The 27,006-nt window shown below is 43.3% G+C and overlaps 1 protein-coding gene across 6 annotated transcripts in view; it reads left to right on the top strand.

Moving 5' to 3' along the window:
• The first annotated feature begins 784 nt into the window (after positions 1 to 784).
• Positions 785 to 27,006, top strand: part of cep63 (centrosomal protein 63) — a 62,342-nt gene continuing 36,120 nt past the window's right edge. For 4 of the 6 annotated variants that reach the window (XM_033031674.1, XM_033031675.1, XM_033031673.1 and 1 more), the window contains exons 1-5: positions 785 to 837; positions 5,360 to 5,427; positions 8,407 to 8,584; positions 16,490 to 16,585; positions 17,304 to 17,435. In XM_033031674.1, the coding sequence (XP_032887565.1) occupies positions 5,384 to 5,427; positions 8,407 to 8,584; positions 16,490 to 16,585; positions 17,304 to 17,435 (450 nt within the window). In that variant the 5' untranslated portion in view covers positions 785 to 837; positions 5,360 to 5,383. The other 2 variants (XM_033031672.1, XM_033031671.1) reach the window with 2 other exon arrangements.

Raw genomic sequence — 27,006 nt, 5'->3', positions numbered from 1 at the left:
TTGGTTATAGAAAGACAGGTCCAGTGCAGAAAATGGTCATCAAATGCCGAGAGACAAAGGAATCATGCCTTGTTGTCATTCCAAACACCACTGAGTGCTGACATCACCAGCAGAGCTACTGAATGGCAGAAAGTACATTCAATTCAATTCAATTCAATTCAATTCAAAACAATCCCGTCAAGCAAAATACATCACCTGCAAGACCAGGAAGTACAACGGCTCAAACTGAGTGGTCAGAATTTCAACGGACTTGCCAAAATATTGCCACAACTGCGAGTAGCATGGTTTGACCCTCCCTCTGCCCACTCCCTGTAGTTTCCACCACCCCAATCTGTCCTCCCAGCTCTGTCCTTTGCCCCTCTCAGCGCATGTGTTCCCTCAGCCCTCTCCTAGTATCCTCTCCCGGACTTGTCACCTTCACTTAGCCTTGACCCCTTTCTCAATCTTGTACCTTTCACTGCATCTGCAGCCCATCTGACCAAGTCTGTCTCCAGCCCTTCTGACCAAGTCTGTCTGCTCCCGTCCCCACCTCTGTCCCCGCACTCTCAGCTAGCCCAGTCCCCACCCTCGGGGCCCTGTTCCCGTCTCCTCCTTCAGTCCTGCCCTGCCCCAAGCCCAGTTTTGTCCCCAGCCCTGTCCCTTGGCCCGAGTTCTTCTATCCCTCCCTCGGCCCCGCCCCGGGCACAGGCCTGTTCCTGTTCCTCCGCCCAGGAGTTGTTGGTGCGTGAGGCCAACGTCGCCAGCAGGGGGCGCCGCGAACGCGCCGACGCAGCAAAGACGCGCGCAGCCGCACTGGGATCCGTCCGTACTCGCATGGCGGGAGAGCAAGGATGTCAGGTAGGGGTTGATGGGGGGCGTGGGGTAGCAGGGGATAGAGGAGGGATAAAGGGACAGGGAGGGATAGAAGGGGATAGAGATAAAGGAAGGAAGAGATAGAGGCAGGAGGATGGAGGAGGATAGATGGTGGAGGATAGAAGGTGGGGGAGGGGAAGAGGATGACAAGGGGAGGATAAGGGGGAGGGAAAGGGGAGAGGGAAAGGGGAGGACAAAGGGAGGGGTGAGGGATAAAGGGAGGGGTGAGGGATAATGGGAGGGGTGAGGGATAATGGGAGTGGTTAGGGATAAAGGGAGGGGAAGTGGGATAAAAGGAGGGGTGAGGGATAAAAGGAGGGGTAGATATAGGGAGGGGATAGTGGGAGAAGGAGTTGGGGAGAGGAAGGAATAGAGGACAGGAGAAGGAGGGAGATGAAGCACTGGGGAGTGGTGGCGGACGGATAGGTGAGGGACATTAGTTAGTAATGGGAGGAGTGGGTGAATTGGGAGAGAGATGGTGAGGGACGGGAAGCCTGGATCGCCTCAGCGCAGAGGGAGAATAAGAAGGAAAGAGACAAAAACTTAAGACTTTTGCCTTCCATCACAGTGAGGAGTATTCAACTCACTGTGGTGGATGTTAATTTGTGTTTTTTGTGTGTGTTTTTGCCATTTTTTACTATATGTAGGACTGCAAGGCAACAACATTTCGTTCAGACCGCAAGGTCTGAATGACAATAAAGGCTACTTTACTTTACTTTACTGAGATGGTGAGGGACGGGAAAGGAGTGAAAGGAGGGTCGAGGGTGGGGGAAGGGGAGTGTGAGGGGAGAGATGGGATGGAGGTGTGAGGGGAGAGACAAGAGGGAGTGGGGAGGAAAGGGTAAAAGTGGTAAGGGTGAGAGGGAGGGGTGGAAGTGAGGAGGATGAAAGATGGGAGGAAGGAAAAGAAGGGAGGGTGTAGGGATGAAGAGGGGAGAATTGATTGGGTGGGTGAGGAAGTGGGGGGGGGGGGGGGGAGAGATGCAGGGGACGGTTGGAGGCATGGGGATAAAGATGTGGACGGTGGGGTGAGAGAGGGGAATTGTAGCGGGATGGGAACAGTCGAGATGCGGGGAGAGATTGAAGGGTGAGGGGATAGCTGAGGAGTGGAGGGAGTGAGAGGAGGTGGAGTCGATGGAATTGAATGGCTGAGGGGGAGGGTTGGAGATTGGTGGCAAAGGGACAAGTGGGGGATGGATGGAGACGGGTAAAGAAGGGAGTCGCTGGAGCTAGGATTGGAGACGATTGGGGCAGAGAAGGAAAGGGGATGAATAAGGGGAAGAGATGGCAGAAGGGGAGTCGTGGGGGAAGTAGCATTGGTTGAGGGGGAATGTGGGGGTGTTCTGGCAAGGGCTTATCAAGAGGCTGTGGTTGTTGAGTGGGGAATTCTTTGGGATGTTGGTGCGGACATTGGGGTTGTTTCAGGGTGTGCGATGGACATTGGCCAGTGCAGCAGAGTTTCACTTTGCTTGTCTGCCTCTCTGCTTAGCTCTTGTGATGAGGCCAATGAAGACCAAAGATCCTATGAAGCTTATTCTTCATAAAGCTATAAAACTTCATATTGTCTGGCATTCTGACCCTATTCCATAATCTGCAGGTGTTCAGATATTTAATTTATAAAATCAACCTGTAACTATTTTGTTGTGGGTTTTTGTATTGAATGTAAAAGTGGAGTGATGTCATTGAAAGGGAAACAAAGCTGATTGTGACCATTAACCTGAAAATAACTTTAATTTCAAACAATTTACCTCAAATGATTTTGTTCCTCATTTTAGTGTCTTTTCTTTGCTTTCTTTCTTTCTTCTTACTCTTTGCATGCCTTCTATGTGCAGTACTAATTTATCCTTTGTTTCGCATCTTGCCTGAGTACATACACCAGGGGTTCAGTGAACAATCTGTTCAGTATGATTGAGGTAACAAAACATGTGCATTAATATGCTTACCAGAGATTGGATCAATAATATAATTGAACAAATCTTTATTAGATAATTAATTTTCGTGTGAATATGTTTAAATGTCTGCAGTGTGCAATTACCTTGAAGAGAGGAGCGCAATTACATAATGACGGAAGCAATATTGACTTTGTAATTAGCCAGAATGCTGGGGAAAGAATGGTGAATGTTAAGCATGACTATGACTTTATAATTGGAAATGGCAACCAGACTAGCATAGATTAGAAAAGATTCAGCTGTTATCATTGTACATGCATTTTAACTTTACAAAGTACTTTACACATCAAGTCTAGATGCAAGAATGCAAAAGAAAGAAATGTTATAATACTGTGATATAGGATGGCAGTGGGAGAGTTGCTGCTTTACAGCGCCAGAGACCCAGGTTCAATCCTGACTACGGGTGCTGTCTGTTTGGAGTTTGCTCATTCTCCCTGTGACTGCATAGGTTTTCTCCCGGTGCTCCGGATTTCTCCCACATTCCAAAGACGTGCAGGTTTGTAGGTGAATTGACTTCTGTAAAATTTCCCCTTGTGTGTAGGATGCAAAACTGGGATAACATAGAACTTTACACTAGTTAGTGTATGGGTGATCGTTGGCCAATGGCCTGTTTCCACACTGTATCTCTAAATTAAACTGTACCTAGTCTCATGGGAAACTGCTGAAAATATGAAGCTAATTGTAATAATACAATATCTAATGTACAGGATGTGACTAAGATTGAAAATATTTAGAAGGTTGGCTTAAATTTTAAGAGCTGTTGGAGGGATTTTGATGAAATGGCCACTAAACATAGTATAACAACACATTGTATTTATATAGTATCTGAAGTATAAGAGAACAATTAAACAAAAGGACAGTTATAGAGGAGATAAAGGTTAGAAAGGAATTACAAAATAATGTGCTGCGAGAGTAAGACGACCATTGATATTTAGAGTTGAAAACAAAGAAAAGTTTGTTTCATACCAAAGATTGGACCAGTGTCAAAGTCCACACCAAAGGTATTTATTATTGGATATACTTGTGTCGAGGAAGAGTGAATGCAGGGCACTGGCTATATATCATTGCTGATTAACATAATTCCGGTATGAATGAGTTGGGACTATTAAAGACTGTAATCTGAACTGGGGACAGTTTGAGATGGAAATAGTGCTGAATAAAACAATACTTAGTAAGGGAAATTTCAAGATTAGATGTTGGGAAGCAGTGTGGGAGGGATCTGTTTCTTCTATGATTTCTTTCTTGCATGCTGATCTTTGGTGGGATTGTTTGGAAAGATTTGAGGTTTGCACCCACTACCCACCGATCTACCTCTCCAACTGCTCTCAATTAATCAGATTTTTCTGCTTATGTGTGAAATAATGATTCATGGGATTGGAAGTTAGCATGGTGAAAGGATTGCGGGAATATTTATTTTTAGTTTGATAGCCTGTCAGTGGATAGCGCAGGTATTCAAAAACGGAATTAATATCTTGCCTGAAGGGACAGAGTATATATAATATATCCTAGTTGTCTCGCAATATGCTTCTTAATGGAAACCTGCGTGAGATGCAAATAGTCTTTTGGAGTCTATATTAACTGAATAGATATTGAGATGTTTTCCTCCCCTTCCCCTCCCCAGTCCTGTGCTCCACCTGGACTCGCACCTATTTCTTCCCTTCCTCTCCCCCTACATTCCTTCTTCTGGCTTCACAATTAAGAACTCTTTAATCAGGCAACATCCTGCTCTTTAATTCCATGAATTGACTAAAAAGTCAAATATCCCGTATGCTTAACCGACTTACATACCTGTGCTTCTGCCGTCAGCGATCTTTGGACTTGTACACAAAGATCACCCAGTTCTTGGTATTTAATGGGGTCCTACCATTCATTATGTGTGTCCTTATTCAGATTTAATTTTCATCTGTCATTACTCTGCCCATCTTTCCAGCTCATCAAGAGAGCCATCAATTTTCAATTGATCAATTTTCTTTGCATCAATTTTCACATCTAATGGTCAATTCATAACAAAGAGCCTGGGTCTTGAATCTGATTCTTGCAATGGACCACAAGGCATGTGCTTCCTTTTGCAAAAACAGCCTCTGATCTTCATTGTCTGCCTCTTACCAAACGAACTTAAGGCAGCTTTGTCAATTGCTTTCAATCCAGGGACCTTGTCAACGAGTTTTCCGAAGTCCAGGTATACTACATCAAACATCCATTCAAACAAAACAACCATTTTTTGGTAGGATATTTTAAAATTGAGTTTAGTTTAGAAAATTGTATTATGCCTTTTGACCAATGGTGCTATGCAACCATCCAATTGATTCCACTCTCTGATCTAGACTGTGCATGTTTCCATAGATTTAACAGCGCATTAGAAATTTAAAATCAATTAGGATAAGGAAGGAGAATCCTGGAGTTGAAACTAGCTTCAGATCAGGAAAAATAGACGAGAGTAAGGTAACTCATAATACAGGAATCGTGATCAATGTAAAATTACAAGTTTAACCAATTGTGACATACATTTTAAATGAAAAATGAATCTTTTTAATGTTTCTAATACTTTCTCTTCAAAGTTGTCTCTCTGAAGCTGGGAGGAAATGGAGGCTCTGTTAGAAGCAGTGCAGCATCTTGGCCATGATGGGTAAGCAGAAATAAATAATCTGGCAGGCATGGTGGTCTTTTATGTTTAGAAAATGTGATGATTAGGGATTCACTGGCTTTGAAAAAATGGTAAACATCTAAACTGCATTGGTATACAGTTATTGCCTATATCTACAAATGTCAGCATATTTGCATTGGATCTTTCTTTAAACTGATAGCATTTGCTAAGATGCAGTTTTACAAAGCACTGGGAAAAGTGCCTGTTCAAAGAGCTGGTACAATTCATGGCTTCCTTAGTATACTAGCGTATAAAGAGAGAGTGCAATCTTTGGAATTGTAGCAATGTTCAAGTGTGAGAAAATTAAGACAAAGCTGCAAAGTTATCAAGAAGAGTAGTGAAGAAAATTGTGAGTTTAACTAATGTACCATCTTGGTCATATACGGGTGTCAAGAGTGTGTTTTCGTGGCTGATGCCCGAAACAATGAAATTCCTACTTGCAGCTCAACAGGTTGTAAGCACAGTACTCGTATATAATTGTCCCGTGTGCAACCCTTGCAGTTCATAGTTCGGAGTTTAGTTGGAGTTCATAGTGTTGGTTGTTGGGAAGAAGCTGTTTCTGAGCCTGGATATTACAGTTTTCAGACTACTTTACCTTCTTCCCGATGGCAGGAATAAAATGAGAGTGTGGCCAGGGTAGGCGTGGGTCCTGATGATGCTGGTTGCCTTTTTGAGCAGCTTCTTGTAGATTCCTTTGATGATTGGGAGTTCAGTACCCGTGATGGAGCGGGCAGTGTTCACCACTTTTTGTAATCTCCTTCATTGCTGCGCAGTCAAATTGATGACAGAATGTGATGCAACCAGTCAATATACTTCCTACTGCACACCAATAGAAGTTCAAGAGAGTCTATTCATTGATATATCTAAGCACTTCAATCTTGTAAGGATGTAGATGGGCTTTCTTTATTATTGCATCAAATTCAGGACAGATCTTCAGTGATATGCATGGCCAGGAACTTGAAGTTGTTGACTCTCCCCACCACTGACCTATTGATGAGTGTCCATGTTTTGTGGATCCCTGGCCTTCTTCTTCCAAAGTCAACAATCAGTTCCTTGGTTTTAATGACGTTGTGAGCAAGGCTGTTATTCTGGCACTATTCAATCAGACAATCGATCTGCCTCCTATACTCTGGCTTATACTTACCCGCAATACGTACAAAAATAGTGGTACCTCAGTGACTTTTAAGATGGATTTGGAACTGTGTTCGGCAACACAGTCATGGGTAGAAGTGAGTAGGGTAGGAGGCTGAGCACACATCCTTGAGGTGCCCTGATGTGTATCGGGGAGGATACACATCCTGATGTGTATCGAGGAGGAAATGTTGTCAATTCGTAGCAATTGCACTTTGTTGATGAGGAAGTTGAGGAACCAGTTGCAAAAGGATGCATGGGGATCAGTTCTCTGAGCTGGGTAACTAGTTTGGAGTGGATAATAGTGTTGAATGCTAAGCTGTATCTATGAACAGTAGCCTGATGTATGTATTTTTGTAGTCCCAAGTGGTCCAGTGGAGAGCCAGCAAGATCACATCCCCCATTGATCTATTGTGGTGATAAGGAAATTGCAGTGGGTTCAGGTTCTTGCTGAAGTCGGAGTTGATATGCGCCATAACCAACCCAGTGGGGGATTGTCGTCCCCTGCTCTTTGGTCTTGCTTGCAAGCTGCCCCATCGACCACGTTTCCGGACACAATGGATGCCTTCCCAGTGTTTCCTGGAACTGCACCTGCAATTCTCAATGAGCTGGGAGAATACCCAGCACTCAGGGAATCCTTTATAAGTGGTTGCTCTGTTGCCATCGGGAGATGGGAATAGCGCTAATCCATTTAAATGAACTAGCAGCCTGTCAGTTACAGCAGTGATTTGTGCTGTTTCTGTGATACAAATAAGTTCAGAAGTGTTGTATTTGATCTTTTGCTGTTAAGTTGTTGGCAAAATGTTGCCACAGAACGGCGCCATCATAGCCAGTATAAATAGAATGCTGGAAATACTCAGCAGATCAGATGGCCTCAATGAGGAGAGAAACAGCTCAACTTTTCAGATGAGAACAGTTTTGGTAAAAGGTAATTGAATTAAAACGTTAACCCAGTTTCTCTCCACCAATGTTGTTTAATTTGTCCATTATTTCTAGCATTTTATTCCCCATACATCTCCCATTCCCAGACTTCCAATGTCTGCAGCTTATTTGCATTTAGATAAAGCTGATATTGAGCTGAGTAGTGTCTTTAGCCATTCAATTTCTGGCGAATTCACTGTCGCTTGAATTCGGCTCAAACAGGCATCAATTTTTCGGTTTTCTTGATAATTGGGTGACTCTAGCTTGGACTTGAGTGGTCGGAGTTTCCTCTAGGACCTGAAGAGCTAGCTACCAGCGCTGTGGTCCTTGTTCATTCTCCAGTGTTCTCAACTGTGACCTCAAGTGCTATGCACACACCTGTCCCACAGTCCGAGTGATAGTCGACATCGTGGATCCACGGATAATAAACTAAATTGAACTGAACTGGTAATGGGACTAAAAGTACTATAAAGTGTCGAACGTTGGGATTTTTGAACAATCGGATACCATATTATCATAGTTTTACTGTACTTAGTTTGGGACCTAGGTTACATGTAAGGCAGGCCAGATGAGAGGCAGATTCCCTTCCCCAAAGAATGTTGGTTTGCGAATTGCTGGATCACATAGTTTTGTAAATTGGCATAGTGGGACTTGTAATCAACCTCTTTGTTCTGATACCAGTGGGGCAGATGACAGTTACAGTGAAGATGTGAGAAATGGCCAATCAGAACGGCTATTGTCTATAAACTGTTCCTCTCAACAAGCCAAGATCTAAAGGACTAGTATTAAATATTATGCAGTCATTAGTGCTGCGCTAAAATCCGTATGTGTTAAAAATGGAATCTGTAGGCAAATCTAAAAATGTATTTTTCTCTCTCTGAGTTCCCTTGGTTTTTAATTGAATTGCAGCAGCGTCCTCACCACCTGTGAAGCTGAATTGCAAGAACTGATGAAGCAGATTGATATCATGATGGCCCATAAAAAGGCGGAATGGGAAGCACAGTTCCAGTCAGTGGAGACAAGGCTAAAGGCTCGAGAACAGGAGCTTGGTGCCATTCAGCCACAGCTCGACCAAAAACAGACAGAGGTAGGAGAAAAACTCACTGCGATCGTGCATATTTAGCAGTTGACTGCAGATATCAGTCCACAATGATCTGTGTAAGATTCCGTGTGGTGTAATAAATAGTCTATGTGTTTTTAAGAGTGGAGGATTGATTGTCATATACACAAACTTCATGCAAACAACAAATTTCATTGCATTTTGGTGTATGTGACAAAATGTGATCTGAATCTGATGGTTTACTCGGACCATGACTGAGGAATGACCAACAAAGTCTCTGGGCCAGAGCAATAGTGCTCATCAGTTTCAGATCAGTGTCTCTGGGCCAGATTTGGTATGGGAGGTATTTCTGCCAGACGTGACCCCAATGAGATAATGCTGACCTTGAAAAGAGAATCTGAAAGGAAATTTCACCTTAAATTTTTATTTGCATTTAATTTAATATTTTCCAATGTAAGAGTTAAAAGTGTACTTCAAGTCCCTGATGGTAACCTAACATTAATTGTATTGTATTGTATTCAATTTATTGTCATTGTCTCAATTAGAGACAACAAAATGAATTTCCCTTACAGGCAGTATCATAAAAATAAATAAATAATAAATAATAAAACATATTAAAAATAAAATTGAATTAAAAAAAAGCACAAACACAGAAAGTCCACGACACAACATAACATAAATGGCACCAAGGTGAGGAAGGCACCATAGTCCAGCCAGCCTCCCCTCCGTTCTTCCCAGATGTTCATCCGTGGTCGGGGCCTTCCGAGCACCCGCAGTCGCCGCCCTGGGTGGCCCGATGCCCAGGCCCTCTCGCCGGGCCGATGGAACACCGACGCCGATCCCCGATATATGCTTTATCACAACTACAGATCCATGTAGCTTGCCAAAACCACTGAAATCTAAAGCAATGTAGTGCTTCTTGTGATGTGTTTGGATTCACCTTAAAAGTTGCTTTTGATTTTCATTTTGAATATGTGACCAAGGTTAAGTTTGTCATGGCTGACGATTGTACTGAAGGCTCAATTCAACCTCTAGATGGCAGTAATGCTTCACATTACAGCTATTCTTTATGAGATGTTTGGAGCAAAATGTCATTTTGTGCAATTCAAATAAATTACATATTAAATGGCAGGCAACAGCCAATTTATTAGTATTATGCACGTGAGTTGTGTACTTTCCAGTGCCATTGTTATTGCCTAACTTCACACTCCAAATGGTTCTGGTATGGAGAGCTCAATGGTACTTAATTTTCACATGTACCTCGATACAGTGAAATTCCCTTTTTATACAATTCAATAAAAATCTTACTATACATAAGCATATCACACAGATACAAGAGTGCAAGAATAGTACATTCTAGGCAGTAGCTTTGTATCCTTCAAGATTGAAAGTTCTTAACAATGTGGCGTCTAATCTTGGCCTTAAAGGCCCGTTGTCCTGGCGGTAGCACGCAGTGTTGCAGGGGCCGGCCTTGCTATGCCATCGGTGTCCTCCACTGCTTGCTGATGAGTGTTGCTAGAGGCTGCATTTGATCTGCATGCTCATCTGACCTCTGTGGAGTCTCCAGCTGTGCCGTTCCTCACCTCCCATGTTCACATCTCTGACTCTGTGCTGAGGCACCTCCTGCAGCTGACCCAGAGTGCCTCTGAAGCCACGGAAGGTGAGTCCACAGCCTGCTCACTGGCATCGATCCTCTCCACCGTCTGCTCGCACCATCTTTTTTTCAGCACTGTTCAGCCCATCGATAATAGACTGGTTTTATGTGAGTGCAATTTAGCTCGTCCCATTCCTCTATCCATTACCCAAATTCTTTCCTTTCAGATACCTATTCAATTTACTTTTCAGATGAATTTGTCTCCAATATTGTACCTGGCAATGCATTCCAAAGATATCTACTGAATGCCAAAAAGTCATAGAGCATATCATGGAACAGGCCTTTCGGCCCCCTTTGTCTATACTGGCCATGGGCAACCCATTTTGCCCAAAGCCTTCTACACTGATATGGCAAGGACAACAGGGCACGTGGGAAGTCTGTGATGATGGAACTGATAAGTCTTAAGGATTGCAGAATAAACATTGTGTGAATTCTGTATCAAATCACATGTCTAAAGAGAGAAAAGAATGTGGATTTGGAACAATAATGGGAAAAAAAAATTAAATGGTAAAATCTCCCAACCGTTCACTTTCTGAAGGAATGAGGTCTAGATACCTATAATTATTCATTTCAAAATGAGAGTATTGGTAGTATTCTTAAGTGCAATCTTTGAACTTTGTTGCTGCACTCATGCAGGCAGAGAATAGTTGAATCATTTACAACAGACAACATCTGATCGTACATTTAAGGGAAAGGAGAGAGAAAATAATTATTTTTGTAATTAGGCGTGAGATTTCTCCGCAGACCTGCGGATTTCCGTTGATTTTGAAATTCGTTAAATAAGAAAATATGTCTAAATCTCTATAAATGACTTTCCGTGAGACAGTGGGACTGATGATCGAGGGCGCCGATTGGACGAGAGTGACGTCGGTCAGCAGGCAGTGGTGGGGGGGCATTAAACTTGGCAGTCTACTGTTACGTCATAGACTGACATCGATGGATTCCTACCTCATGTTTCTTTGGCGTCCCGGAGTTTTGTTCCCGCTTCCTCTTGCCCCAGATGCGACATGGACAGAGTTCCCCTAGTCCTTACCCCACCAGCTTCTGCATCCAACTCATCATCCTCTGACATTTCCATCATCTCCAATGTGATCTCACCACTAATCATATCTTCCCATCTCCACCACTTTGCGCCTTCCGCAGAGACCACTCCCTCCACAGCCCCTTGGTTCAGTGTTGCGACCTACTGGAGGAAACGGGGTAAGCGTGCTGGACTGCAAGTAAGGTTAAAACAACGGGGATTTAAGACCCTCCTACGTGGCATACTACTGGCTAATTTACAGTCTGGAAAACAAACTGGATGAACTTAAAGCTAGAATGACACCTCAAAAAGGTGAGAGACTACTGCGTGCTCTGTATCACAGAGCCATGGCTCACATCTAACGTTCCCGACTGCCATTCAGCCCAAGGGCTTCTCCCTTCACTGGATGGATCGTACATTGTCTCTGGGCAAGGTTAGTGGCGGCAGTGTCTGCTTTCTAATCAACACCTTGTGGTGGTCACACCGGGCAATCCTGGCGAGTTCTTGTTCCCAGGACCTGGAATATTGGACTGTGAAGTACTGTCCTTACTACCTGCCGAAGAAATTCACCTCAGCTATCCTGACCGCAGTCTACATCACCGTCCCCCTTGTGGACATCAAGCTTGCTCTGAAAGAACTGTACTCCACAATCAATAGCCTTGAGAACACTCCGAAGCCATGATCATTGTAGCAGGAGACTTTAATCAAGCCAACCTCTACCAAAGTATTACCAGCATGTCTCTGGTCCCACCAGGGGCCAGATCACCCTCGACCACTGCTACGCATCGATAAAAAATGCCTACCACTCTGTGCCTCGGCCACATTTCAGGAAATCTGATCACCTAGTTGTGTTTCTGCTCCCTGCCTACAAACAAAAATTGAACCAAAAGCACCCGGTACAGAGAGTTGTTAAATGCTGGTCAGCAGACACAGATGACATCCGCTAAATATAGTGCCATACCACGTGACTGCTTTGAGTCAGTGGACTGGTCGATATTCCGGGATTCTGCAGCTAACCTGAATGAGTGCGCCACTGCTGTGACTGACTTCATCAGCAAGTGCGTGGAAGACTGTTTGCGGATGAAGACAATCCTAGTGTTCCCCAATCGGAAGCTATGGATGAACCGCGAGGTACATTCACAGGTGAAGGCGGGATCCGCTGCATACAAGTCAAACGATACAAGATGGCTCGCAGTGATCTCCGCAAACCCATCAAGGATGCCAAGAGACAATACCAGGACAAACTTGAGTCTTAATATAATCACTTCGGACACACGCAGAATGTGGCACTGTCTGAATATGATAACTGGCTGCAAAGTGAGGTCATGCAACATCAGTGGTGATAGTTCGAAATACCTGATAAACTGAATGCTTTCTATGTTTGCTTGAGCAGAAGGCTAATGGGGCGATGACACCTGTACCTTTACTCACATGTGCCTCTTCCCAAGGTCACTGTTGCAGAGGATAGATCGGCCTTCCTGAGGGTGAACCCATGGAAAGCAACTGGCCTGGATGGAGTTCCTGGCTGTGTCATGAGTAGCTGCGTGGGTCAACTAGCGAGGTCATTCATGAACATCTTTAATCTCTCTCTCCATACTCTGTTCTGAAGTACCCACTTCCTTCAAGAAGACCACCATCATCCCAGTGCTGAAGAAAAACAAGACCTCATGCTTAAACAGCGACCGTCCAGTGGCCTTAACATCCACCATCATGATTTGCTTTGAGAGGCTAGTCATGGAATGCCTCAAATCCATTCTACTAAGCTGCCTTGACCCACTGCAGTTCGCCTATCGTCCCAACAGGTTCACGGATTATGCCATCTCCCAGGCCCTATACTCATCCCTGTAATACCTGGATAAGAGACACACCTATGTCAGACTCCTTTTCCCAACCGACAGCTCTGCCTTTAATACCATTATACCTTCTAAGCTCATCATCAAACTTGTGGGACTTAGAGTCAACACTCATCTCTGCAAATGCATCCTCGACATCCTGACCAATAGACCCCAATCAGTGAGGATAGAAGCCAACTCATCCTCTATGATACACAAAAATGCTGGAGAAACTCAGCGGGTGCAGCAGCATCTATGGAGCGAAGGAATGCTATAGATGCTGCTGCACCCGCTGATTTTCTCCAGCATTTTTGTGTACCTTCGATTTTCCAGCATCTGCAGTTCCTTCATAAACTCATCCTCTATGATAATCCTCAACACTGACGCTCCGCAAGGATGCGTGTTCAGCCCCCTTCTTTACTCGTACACCCACGACTGGGCAGCCATGTACAAATCTAATTCAATTTATAAATTCACAGACGACACCACCATTGTGGGCTAGAAATCAAATGATGATACCGAGTACTGGAAAGAGATTGAGAACCCCTTGAGGATCTGCTGAGTTAAACCCCCTTTTCACGGGGCGAGTTGACGCAAGATGTCACCAGAGTGAAGAGGTCGTGGTCCAGCACGAGTCTCGCACGATATAACGGCAGTAGATAAAGAGTTCCCACGGTACTCGGCATTTATGTTATTCGTGCGAGTTACTTGGCCGTTTCCCGAGCAGTCGCGTTAAATCTTGAATGAACATCGTGAACTACACGTGACACAAATGATGTAACTTTTTTTTTCACACACTATATATATCCTCCCTTGGTTGAATCGGCTCATTTGGAGACGTAGAGTGGTGGAATTAAATAGAACTTCAAGCATTGGATGTATTCCGTTATATTAAAAGTTCTGAACAGTAAATAGAGCCTGCCCTCCGCATTTAATGTGCTATTTCTTGTGCTTCTTGGATACCTGAGCACAAGTTGGTAAATACAGATGGCCTTTTTAAAGGCAAGCATTACAAGTGAGAATTGCCTGCCCTCATGCATAATTCTTTTTATGGCTCTTTAAACTTCAAACACAGAGGGTGTAAAAGCTGTCTGCGACTTTTTTACTTTGCAGCTGCAGGGCAGACAGACAGACTTATAAGAGAAGTTTAAGTTTACTGCAAACACAGAACTTTTACATCAATAGCAATGTATGTTTTAAAATCTTGGATAACATTAAATGGTTCTCCTCTTGATGAACTTATATATCGTTATATAAACTCACATGAGCACTTGGGAAACTCGGCAGCCTTCGTCTCCAGCAGGTTCCTTTTCCTCTCCCTGTTTCTATAATCCTCTCTGGATTTATCGTACAGAATCTCGTTAAATTGGAACCATTCTACAAGTTCCCCCTCTTGTTCCCTGGTGAAGTTATATGGCTTTACCTTCTGCCATCTTCCCTTTACATAAGCGTCTGTAGAGGCTATTCCTACAACGGCTACTGGGGAGGCAATCTGAATTGCACCTTGCTCACCCTCTCCCTGCTCCAAGGAGCCCACAGGCAGTGTTATCTGTGGCATCTCCTGTTGCCTCTCCACCTGTCTCTCTTGCTGCGTCTCCTCCTCATTCTCCTGCATGGCAAAAACATCTCTGACCCGCTTTTCCCCCTTCCTTTGAGATTTTCTGGGAGCCATCTCTGCAAGTGTTCCTGTTAAAAAGATTATCCAACAATGACAATTAGGTGGGACGTCCTCGAAGGACACATGTTCCCATGTGTCCTTTTGAGACCACCTTTTTTAATCACCTTCTGTCCCCTCTGTCCAGCTTCCGGGTTCACCGTTCGCAGGAGTTCCCACGGTACCCGCAAGAGTTATTACGGATATCGCACGGATATCGCACTGGCCACTACGTTCATATAATGTTGCAATACTCAACCACAAGTGTACAAGTCACTCTTGGAGAAATTCCAATTTTCTTGAATTTTCTCCCGAGTGACCAAGTTACACGATGACCTGCCGTTAGCGCTACGGTGGTCCACGGTGGTCCACGAATGCCGCACTGTTATCGCACGAGGTTCCCACGATGTTGAACTCTGGTTAACTCTTGCGTCAAGTCGCCCCGTGTAAAAGCCGCATTACTCAGGCTTTTTTTTGGTCTATTTCTGGCTGTCAATCTTCTCTATGCCTCTCACAATTTTATATACTTCTATCAGGTTTACGCTCAGCTTTTGATACTGCTGAAAAAATAAACAAAATTCGTCTCACCTTTCTTAATAGCTAATACTCAAATGCAGGTTGCATTCTGGTAAATCTCATCTGCACGCTCTCCAGAGCCTTGATATCCTTCCTGTAATAGAGCATTACTGCATACATCCTCCAAATTTGGATTACTCACATTTACTTCAATATGTGGCCTAACTCGATAGTTCAATAGTCCAAAAGTCTATGAAATTGCGACTGTTATACGCAATGCCCCAACCGATGAAGGCAAGCATATCATGCACCTTCTTTACCACTCTATCTACTTGTGTTACCACATTCAGGGAGCTAAGAAATTGGACCCTGAGATTCCTCTTTACATCAATACTACATTTTTGCCATTAATTTGGATGTCAGATTTCATCTTTCTAAGCCTTACCTGCAGTTCCTTTTTCTATTTGACCAAACTTACAAACTCTATTCTAGAATGTTGTTCAGGCCTTGCTGCATATAGACTTTATCCTTTTATGAAGATCCAATCAACAGTGACTCCCCCTTGTGATAAAAGGAGGGCAGTCTGTAGCTAAAGCTGGTTGTAGCTTAGATTCTACCCTGAAGAAGGACGGCAGCTCTATCCTATTGTTGAGTTGACCTACAACCATTTATTATTCCTGTTCCTGTGACTATTGAATCCAGCCTGACAAGAAATTTCCACTCAATTTCCTTTGACTCCAGCTCCTTGATCTCGTACTGGGTTAATTGCTGCCTCGATATCAGTCGCCTTGCAATGGAATTCAGGTTTTTTGGCCATGGCTGTAATGACATGTTAGGAAGAAGCAAATGGTCTTGTCAAACGAAAATTGATTAATGGTGAATAATTTCTGCTTGATAACGCAATCTTTCGCAAGCTCCGCTAATCTAATTGAGAAGAAACTGATGGGTCAGTAATTAACTGGTGTGGCAATCGTACTTGAGTACCTTGACTGTGATGTCAATATCTGACATCCTCCCGGACCTCAGCTTTTTCTGTATCCACTGCTCAAAGCAATTTCTTGATATAATATTGAATGAAATTGACTGGATTCCAATGGCAGGGAGCTAAAGAGGAAACCGAGATAGCAAATTTGGCTGATCTTCGTTGCAACAGCTGAGGTAGAGAGACTAGGTAAAAAATGAACTGCCTTCTTTGCAATATGTTGCTGAATGTGTGATTATTTGATTATCTTTACACAGTTTTTCTGTCATTCAGGTGGACCAGTTGCGACAATACTTACAAGACAGTGAGAAAACTCAACACGATATGGTAGTGCAGTATGAATCGCAGCTCAACATATTTCAAGAAGAGGTACTATCAAAGATAGAATTTTTAGTTTACAAAAAGAGCTAATTTTATGCTTAAATATAAATCTCCCATTCCTGTTTTCTTTGAGACAATTTCCATTATCAAATTCACTACCCATTGCTGTACTCTGAAAATAGACACAAAAAGCTGGAATAACTCAGCGGGACAGGCAGCATCTCTGGAAGAAGGAATGGGTAACGTTTCGGATCGAGACCCTTGAAATGTACCGTTGGCTCTGTCTTGGACCTGATCCTGACCTCGCTTGGACCTTGTCTTGTCCTAGCTTGGCATCAACCTACTTCTGCCGTTTGACTTTGCTGGTGGCATCTGGAGCATCAGGGCATTTTTATTTTATTTTGATCCACCCCAAATCTAGAAAAGAGATTAATTTCCACCCATTTTCCACCATATTTTATTGTCACCTGTACCCACGGCAAGGTTGATTATAATGTTAATGCGATCTGTACCCACCACCAAGCTGGTTGTGATGTTAAGGCCATCAGTACCCTCCAATGTTTGCTCAGGTGTACTTCGGTGCCAAAAAACAACGAGCAGGTAACTTGCCTAGCTCTACTTATATGCTGTGTTTATTAATGTTTTGTGCTGTGCTAGTCCGTCACACCGCAAATTAGATGTGAGTAATAACAAGTGCTCATCAGAAGTGGGAAATAGATATTTCCTCAAAATAATCAAATCTTGAATTACACTTTCATACTTTAAGATTGAGAAACTGAAGAAAAGCTACGAGAAGTTGCAGAGACGGCAGTTCAAGGAAGCGAGAGAGGACATGAAGGACAGGAAAGACAGGAAGGAGTGCATGTCTGAACTCAACAAGCTAAATAAAAAGGTTGAGGTAAATAACCATGTGTGATGGTTTGATTTGGACATTTAGATTGTTAAGCATTTCTTAATGATTCAGTAAAGTTCTAACGTGAAGTTTCGATATCTACACAATATATTTTCATCATGATCTGTTCTTGGCTTGATGGAATTAAGATTTGCACCAAGGTAAATGCATAAATGTGATATCATTAATAAAATGAATTTTGACATTAATTTTAATTTAATTTAACATTCAATTACATTAATTAAAAGATAAAATTTAACCTTGGATGCGGGGCATCTGAACCAGTCTTCTGCACAAGCATTTTGCACCTTAGTTCATTCTGTTGTATCAGTACAGCCAATTTGTTTCTCCCTTCTATTTACATCACTTCCTCCGAAATCTATCATCAACCGGTGACATTTTCCGCCCTCTTACATTTTGGGTGATTTCTCTGTAATTGTTTGTGATTTGCTTGTTTAATGAATTTAGCTTGACCACGTTTCATTACCATTGCTCTTGTCCATTGAAGCCCTCCCTTTGTAATCTTAATAACTGCTGTTACCAGTCAACATCCTCTCTATTGTATACCTGTAGAAGTTCAAGAGAGTAATCGTTGATATACCAAATCTCCTATATCTTTGAAGGAAATGATGGGCTTTATTTGTGATTGCAACAGTGTGCTGTGCATCGGACAGATCGTCAGAAATGTACATGCCCAGTAATTTGAAGCTTTTGACTCCTGTCGATGAGGACAGATTTGTGGTTCCCCTTTCTTCCTCTTCCAAAGTCGACAATCAGTTCCTTGGTCTGATGATTGAAAGGAAGAAGCTGATCTTGAAGTTGGTGGTCACGATTTTCAGGCTTATGTACCTTCTTTCTGATGATAATGGTGAGATGAGAGCCTTTGGTGATGAGGGCCTTTGATGATGGTAGCTGCCTTTTTGATTGACTGGCAATGTCTCCCACTTTGTGTAGCTTCCTCCTTTCCTGGGATTTCATGTTACTAAACCAGGCAGTGATGCAATATGCTCTCTTCTGTACATCTATAATAGTTTTTATTGTAAGTGAACCACGCTGCCTCAGAAAAGCAGCCATCCCAGTCATTCCTTATTATTGTAAGTGTACCAAGGTACAGTGAAAAGCTTTGTTTTGCATACTATCCAATCAGATCATAATACTATACGTAAATGCATTCATGTCAAACTCAAGTACAATGGAGCAATGGGGAAGAAACAGAGTGCAGTATATAGTTCTCACCATTGTGGCACATCAGTTCCATGGACAAAGTCCAATGCCCACAATGGGGTAGAAGTGAATTGGACAGTACCTTGGCTTATGGAAGGACCATTTAGCATCTGATAACTGAGGGGAAGAAACTGTGCAGTGGTGCGTGCTTTCAAGTTTCTGTATCTTCTGTTGGACCAGAGCAGGGAGAAGAAGGAATGGCAGGGATGGCTGCTTTTCTGAGGCAGCGTGGTTCAGATGGAGTCAATGGTGGGAGGTCTGGTTTGTATGACGGACTGGGGAAGATTTACGCCTCTCTGCAATTTCTTATGGTCTTGGGCAGAGCTATTCCCAAAACTAGTTGTGATTCAACCCAACAGCATGGGTCCTCAAAGGTTCAAAGGTTGTCACATACACCAATTGGTGTAGTGAAATTCAAGTTGCCATTGCAGCACACTAATAAGAATACAACACAACATTAAAGAAGAATTTAACATAAAACATTAAAACATCCCCCGACAATGGTTCCAACTGTGAGGGACGGCACAGAGTTCAGTCCCCATCCCCTTGTGTACCCATAGTCGGGCCTATTGTGGCCTCCGCAGTCGCCGCTACGGGGCCTGATGGTGCTCTGGTGTCGGGAGAACCCTCTCCGTGGCTTGGGATGCCTGGAACGGCTGCTTCCTTACTGGAGACCGCGGCTTCCGAATCCGACAGGCTGCGCTGGACAGAGCTCCACCACTGGTGATCTCGGCGAGAGATCCCAGGCTCCCGATGTTAAAGTCAGCGCATATAAAGTCCTATAGTGCATTTTAAAAAGTTTGTATGTCATGCAAAACCCTTCTTCAGACTGAGCATGATTCAGAGCATGATTGTTGTTCAGTTATCATTCAAAAAGATTATCGTTCTCTCTCCTATTCATCAATACGCATTATTCTTCTAATAAAGGTGGTGTCGACAAATTTAAAGAGGGCGTTGGATCCGTGTCTGTCTGCACAGTCATGTATGTAGAGAGAGTCGAACAAAGGTTGAACACACAGCCTTGAGATGACCTTGTGTTGATGGTCATTGAGTAGGAAGTGTTTTTGCCAGTTCCTACTGATTGATGCCTACCAATGAGAAAGTTGAAGTGGCGTCACAGGTAGATAGGGTGGTCAAGAAGGCTTTCGGTACATTAGCCTTCATCAGTCAGGATACTGAGTATAGAGGTTGGGACATAATACAGTTGTACAAAACGTAGGTGAGGCCACACTTGGAGTACTGTGTCACTGTGCTGTCCCTCCAATTGAAGGATCAGGATGCATTTCAGAACAAATGTTGTAGTCGAGTTCTGGATGCCCCACAAGCAGAAAAAAATATCTTTCTACTTCTTGTGGACATCCAACACCTGACCCAAATACAAACTGGTCGTGAAGCATGCTTGTCCTAGTCCACCGAACTAACAGGAAGGCAATGCTCTCACTCTGTCTAGGGTTTGTATTTATTATAAGCTCCAATTGACAACAAAGGAAAGAGATAGCAGCAAAACTACACACAATGCATCAACCTGTTCTTAAGCAATACCCAACTTTGAAGCAATATTCCACAAATAATTCACAAATTTCTGGGAAACTTTCAAGTCACAGAGTCCTAACTAAACTAGGTGCATGTCATAGAGTTATACCATGTGGAAACAGGCCCTTCGGCCCAACTTGTCCATGCAGCTCAACATGGTCTATCTATACTAATCCCTCTTGATTGTGATCGACCTATATACTTCTATCCATATACCTGTCCAAAAATCTTTTAAACATTGTGATAATACCTGCCTCAATGGCCACCTCTGGCAGCTTGTTCCATATAGCCACCACAATTTGTGTAAAATAAAATAGCTGCATGTCAAGTTCCTATTAAATCTCCCGCCCCTCACTTTAACCTATATCTTCTGGTTCTTGATTCTCCTTCTCTGCGCAAAATATTCTGCATTTACCCTATTAATTCCTCTCATGAACTTATACACCTCTACAAGATCACCCCTCATCCTCGTGCGCTCCAAGGAATAAAGTCCTAGCCTGCTCAATCCTTCCCATATCTCAGGCCCTCGATTGCTGGCACATCTTTGTGAATTTTCACTGTGCCCTTTCCAGCTTAAAAATCTCTTAACTATAACAGAGTGACCAAAACTGAACACAATACTCTAAATGTGGCCTCATCAATGTCTTGTTCAATTGTAACATAACCTACCAACTTCTATACTCGATACCCTGACTGATGAAGGCCCACATGCCATTATGCATTCTTGACCACCCTATCTACCTGTGAGACCACTTTCAAGGAACAATGTACATTAACATTTACGTGATATATCCAGCAATACAGCTCAGATTTGAAACATGGTCAAGTTGTCAACAATATTTTTAGTTGTATGAGGTAATAGGTAGTTTTGTTTTTTATACTTGTGTTAGTTGATGCCATTGGATTTGGAATGAATGCTGCAGGATTCCAGGCCCAATCTTTCTTGACTGTACGAGTCCTGTTGGTGGACATGGATAATGGAGATAAAGGCATCATTTTGTGAGTGTGATTCTGATATGCCGTTTCTGAAGTATTCTGCTGGTCGGTCCTCCCAACTTGATAAGCAGTCTTTAGATGTTTTGAGGACGACGTTTTGGTTCAGTTTCTATGCAACTCACTTGGGCCTTCCAAGAGGACTTTGCTGTTGGTCTAGAGTGACGCTTGGTTCTGGCTGGGAATTTAACTTTCTCAAAGGGGTTTGTGAACCTGATGGGCTTTTTGCTCCAAATTATTTAGTCATCCAAATTTAAACTCGCTGGATGTCATGATGGAATTTGAACTTGTCGCCAGGTTATTAGTCCAAGCCTCGGGATTACTACATATCTTAATTTCAATATGATATAAAACCAGTGCTGAAAATAGCTCACCAGGCAGCATCTGCAGAAAGAGAATCAAAGTTATCACTTCATCACATTTCTCTTCTGCCTAACTGAGTATTCCAGCATTTTGCAGATACTGAAAATCTGAAATAACAACTTTTTTCTGCTTCTCAGTCATGAATTACACTAGTAATGTGTACCTTGATGGGGAGACGGTGTTGGGGAGTTGCCTGACTTGCATCTAGAAGTGCCTGATTATGTATCTGGACTGCTACAAAATGACTCAAATAGTCATTATCACAGTTCCGTTCGGCAAAGACTGATTTCCAATTGCTTGAAATGGGCAAAAGCAACATTGCACAATTGAATTTCCAGATGCATATTGCAGTAATGAAAAATTACAGCTGCTGATTTGCACTCAGCAAGATTCCACCGATTGCAGTATAATGATCAGGTAGTCTGTTTTTAGCTGTTGGCTGAGGGATAAATGTTGGAAAGCTCCCTGCTGCTCTTGAAGCAGTGAATAATGGGACTCTTTTATGCTCACCTGGGAGGCATGACTGCCTTGGTTTAACGAGCGATTTGAAAGATGATACTTCCAAAAGATGCAACAAGGAAACCTTTCAAGTTTAGATCCAATTTCACGAAGCATCAAAAACGCTCAAGGATTAGTATTTAAAGACGGGCTAAATTTGATGGTGAGTCTCCAACACTGATCTAATTTATTGGGAAAGAGGCAAAGTACTGGAGTAACTCAGCGGGTCAGGCAGCATCCTTGAAGAACAAGGATAGGTGACTTTTGGGGTCGGGATGCTTCTTCAGACTGATGGGATTTCCTTGGGTTATTCATTGTGGTATTTTGGGGTTATTTAAATAACATAGAAACTCGCAAAAAGCAGTTCAGTTTCTAGGAGTTTCAGGAAAAAATCACTGGACTGGGAAAAAAGCAAGAGTTTTGTTACCGGCAGCAGGTGGCGACGCTGGATAGAAACCTGTTCAAAAAGGAACTGCAGATGCTGGAATATCGAAGGTACACAAAATTGCTGGGGAAACTCAGCGGGTGCAGCAGCATCTATGGAGCGAAGGAAATAGGCGACGTTTCGGGCCGAAACCCTTCTTCAGACTCTTCAAAAAGGAACTGCAGATGCTGGAATATCGAAGGTACACAAAATTGCTGGGGAAACTCAGCGGGTGCAGCAGCATCTATGGAGCGAAGGAAATAGGCGACGTTTCGGCCCGAAACGTCGCCTATTTCCTTCGCTCCATAGATGCTGCTGCACCCGCTGAGTTTTCCCAGCAATTTTGTGTACCCTGGATAGAAACCTGTTGTCAGAGCTGTGCAGGTACAAGACTTGGTTGGTGACTGGTGAAGCAGCCCAGTCTGTGTACATTAGAATCTGCAGGCCATTTGACCAGAATCAACCCTCTTTCTCTTCTCCCCTCCCCTCCCAAAAATATATGCACCTATCATTTGCCAAGCTTCGTCCTGCCACTCCTCCCCCTTCTAGTTTTCAACGTTCTTCCCCTATTCTAAGCAGCATGAAAATGATCCTGACCTACAATTTTGCCTGTTCATTCCTTCCAAGGGCCTGACCCCTTGCGATCCTCCAGCACTTTGTTTTTTCTCGACATTGCAGCATCTGCAGTCTCTTATGCCCCTGATATCCTGGTTAATATCCTCTGTACAATTTCTAATGCTATCACTTCCTTCCAATAGGATAGTGACTAAAATTGCTTTTAGGGATTTTTTAGCTTTGAAAAACTCCTTTGTTGCTTTAGCAGTATGTTTGGGATCATTGTCTTGCTGTAGAATGAACTGCCGGACAATGGATTTTGAGGCATTTGTTTGAACTTGAGCTGATAGGATGTGTCTATACACTATCCATTATGCTACTTCCATCAGCAGTTGTATCATCAATGAAGATAAGTGATTCTGTACCTTCAGCAGCCATACATGCCCAGGCCATAACCGTGAGGTGGCATGCTTTGATCTTGAGCAGTTCCTTCTCTCCTCCATACTTTGCTCTTGCCATTACTCTGATATAAGTTAATCTTCATCTCATCTGCCCACAAAACCTTTTTCCAGAACTGTGGTTGCTCTTTTAAGTACTTCTTGCAAACTGTAACCTGGCCATCTTATTTTTGTGGTCATCTTTATCTTCTGTCATCAGCTTTGAACGTCTTCCTTGGCCTGCCAGTCCCTTTGCGATTAGTAAGCTCACCAGTGCTCTCTTCTTAATGTTGTTCCAAACAGTTGATTTTGGAAAGCCTAAGGTTTGGCTGATGTCTCTAACAGTTTTGTTCTTGTTTCTCAGTCTCATAATGGCTTTTTTGACTTTCATTGGCACAACTCTGATCCTCATGTTGATAAACAGCAATAAAAGTTTCCAAATGTGATGGAAAGACTGGAGGAAAGACTAGGTGCTGAGAGCTCTCTTATTTGGAGATAAATTGGAGGAGCAGCACCTCATATTTCGCTTGGGCAGTTTACACCCCAGTGGTACGAACATTGACTTCTCCAATTTCAGGTAGTCCTTGCTTTCTCCTCCCCTTCCCAGCTCTCCCTCAGCCCACTGTCTCCGCCTTTTCCTTTCTTCGTCCAGCCCCCCCCCCCCCCCACCCTATCATCAGTCTGAAGAAGGGTCTCGACCCAAAAGATGGCCTATTTCCTTCGCACCATAGATGCTGCCTCATCCGCTGAGTTTCTCCAGCATTTTTGTCCACCCATTCACACATGTTCTGTGGACTTGGTGGGCTGAAGGGCCTGTTTCCAAGCTGTATCTTTAAATTAAACTAAAAACACTAAAACCAGAGCATATCTAAAGAAGGGTCTCTACCCGAAACGTCACCTAATTTCTTCTATCCAGAGATGCTGGCTGCTCCTTGGAGTTCCCCCGCACAATTAAAGCATGGAATAGTCTTCACCCTACCATAGTTACCCAACCAGATGCAACTAAATTTAAGGTGGCTCTTTTTTCCCAAGAACCCTTTTTTGCTTAAGTCCAAGTCAAGAGTCAAGAGAGTTTTATAGTCATGTGTCCCACATAGAACAATGACATTTTTGCTTGCTGCAGTACAACAGAATATGTAAACATAATACAGAACAGGAGATAAAAGTTCAGTGTTTCTATATACCATAGACTATATATATATATATATATACACAATAAATAAACAGATAAAGTGTAATAGGCTGTTATTTTTCAGAGTTTGGAGTTTTGTGGTGGAGGGTCCACGCCAGTTTAAATTTCATTTGGAATATTTATGGAGGACCAGGAAACCAAGAAGCAACAGTTACTCCAGGGATTTACTCCAACTCCTGGGAGTGATTCTGCATTGGTTTTCAGCAGTGGCACATGCGCACAACCACGGCCGATGATGTGCTGTCCATGGTTGTGCGCATGTGCAGGGGGAGGATGTGCAGGCTGTGGCAGTGCACATGTGCAAGGCGGGCGGCCATGCCGGCGGATGAGGAGCGGTCGGAGAGTGGAGAACCGGCGTTCCGGACACGGATACGGATGGCGGGTGGAGACGGAGAGAGACAGAGAGAGAGAGAGAGAGAGAGAGATAGAGAGGGGGGCTCGCTCAGAGTTGAACGATAAGTGTCCCGGGTGCTTGCCAAACCGGGCAAAATGGCACGGCTTTTAGGTTGCCCGGCGGGACTTTATGTCGCCATTGGCACCCGGGCAACCGTTAATTTCGAGCCCTGCTTCAGTTCACCTTGTCCATGCCTAGCAAATGCCCGTATATGCTAATCCCATTTGCCCGTGTTTGACCTACATTTGAGCCTATCCAGCCTCATGTTACAACTTAAGCCCTCCACTCTCAGTAACATTCTTGTGAATCTTTTCCAATTTAATCACATTCTTCCTATAGCTGGGTGAAGAGAGTTGCAATCAATACTCTGTGTGATCTCGCCAACCTCTTGTCCAGTTAAACATGACTTTGCAACTCTTATGCTCAGTACCCTGACCGATGAAGGCAAGCATGCCAAACACCACTGTGTCTATCTGTGTCGCCCTTTTCTGGGAACTATATACTTGTGCCCTTGGGCCTTCCACTTACCAGACATCCTTTAGAATTTTGAGTTTGGAGATGCAATTCGTAAACAAGTCCTACGGCTCACCGAGTCCACGCAGTCAGCAATCACTCCATACACTAGCACTATTCTACGTACTAGGGACAATTTATAATTTTTTTTAACCAAAGCTAATTAATAGTAAGATTAAACGAGAACTTACCAGTTTGAAGTTTGATCTTGATTTTATGAGGAGTTACGATGAGCGATTACGTGAAGAAGGCCGTCATCCCACTTGGCGCGTCATACTTCAAAGCAGCGGTGTGGAATCACAGAAACAAGTAGTTGACCATGAACATAGTAAGATTTTGAGAACTGAAATTACCATATGACCTTGATAATATGAGGGTGGGAGCGGTGGGCACATCATCGCTCATTGTAACTCCTCATAAAATCAAGATCAAACTTCAAACTGGTAAGTTCTCGTTTAATCTACTATTTTACTTCGGAGTCACGTGAGTGACTACGTGAAGATTTCAAAGCTCTGTGATTTCACGCCGGAACCGAATCCATGCGTAACACACTGCTTGAAGTGACCATGGATGAGTGATAAAAGATTCATGCATTCAGACATGACTTGGTTTGTTATGCTGATGCTTGATCATCCAATGAAAATAATAGCGACCCCTTTCATCCAGAGGAAACTATTAACAAGTCAAAAATGGCAACGGTTATATTGGTAAAGTATGTTCGTTTGACCATCCTGCAGCTGCTAGGATGTGGTCCAAAGCAAACGTACATAATCTTATGAGCTGATGTGGTAGCAGCCCCGGTGGAATGAGTGTTAAGACTCCTCCATTCGCCAAACTCCCGTTTTACCACCTGAAGATGGTAGAACTACTTCTTATGAAATATATATATATTTCTATATGTCCATCAAGTATATATATATATATATATATATATATATATATCTTCCACAAAACATTGTTTCGTTTGGAGCCTTTGATGCTCTAAGTGATCTAGACGTGTTGTGAATGTGTGACTACACATTCCCGAAGGTCCATCAAGTATGCCATGAAACAGTTTGTACCTCACGCCTGGTTAGCTCTATTGAGAGCTGGCTTGAGATAAGGATGTAGCTTGAGCCCCATGCTGAAGTGATGTTAACATTACGTCATGTCCCATACTCCCATGTTACTGGGCCTGGGAGAATTTGTGTTAAGATATCCTATATAATTCTGGATATCAGAGGGTGAGGCCCGACAGAGTGGGTTCCACTTGCTGCAGCAAATATGATGAGATGCACATTTGCACCGTTTAATGGCACTGTAAACTGAGTATTGTCAAAGACTCATAAGAAATGAACTCTAGGACATCAGTTATTCGTGCTGTATTGCATGTAACATGTGTATTCAGCTAGAACCGTTTCCCATCTGCTGAAGTGGAGATGTCCTGCCTCATTTTGGTGCTATCCTGCATT

Source organism: Amblyraja radiata, chromosome 13 (assembly GCF_010909765.2).
Source record: "Amblyraja radiata isolate CabotCenter1 chromosome 13, sAmbRad1.1.pri, whole genome shotgun sequence".
In the NCBI taxonomy this organism is placed as follows: Eukaryota; Metazoa; Chordata; class Chondrichthyes; order Rajiformes; family Rajidae; genus Amblyraja; species Amblyraja radiata.
The sequence above is the reverse complement of the archived record's forward strand: the minus strand, read 5'-3'. Positions and strand labels throughout refer to the sequence as shown.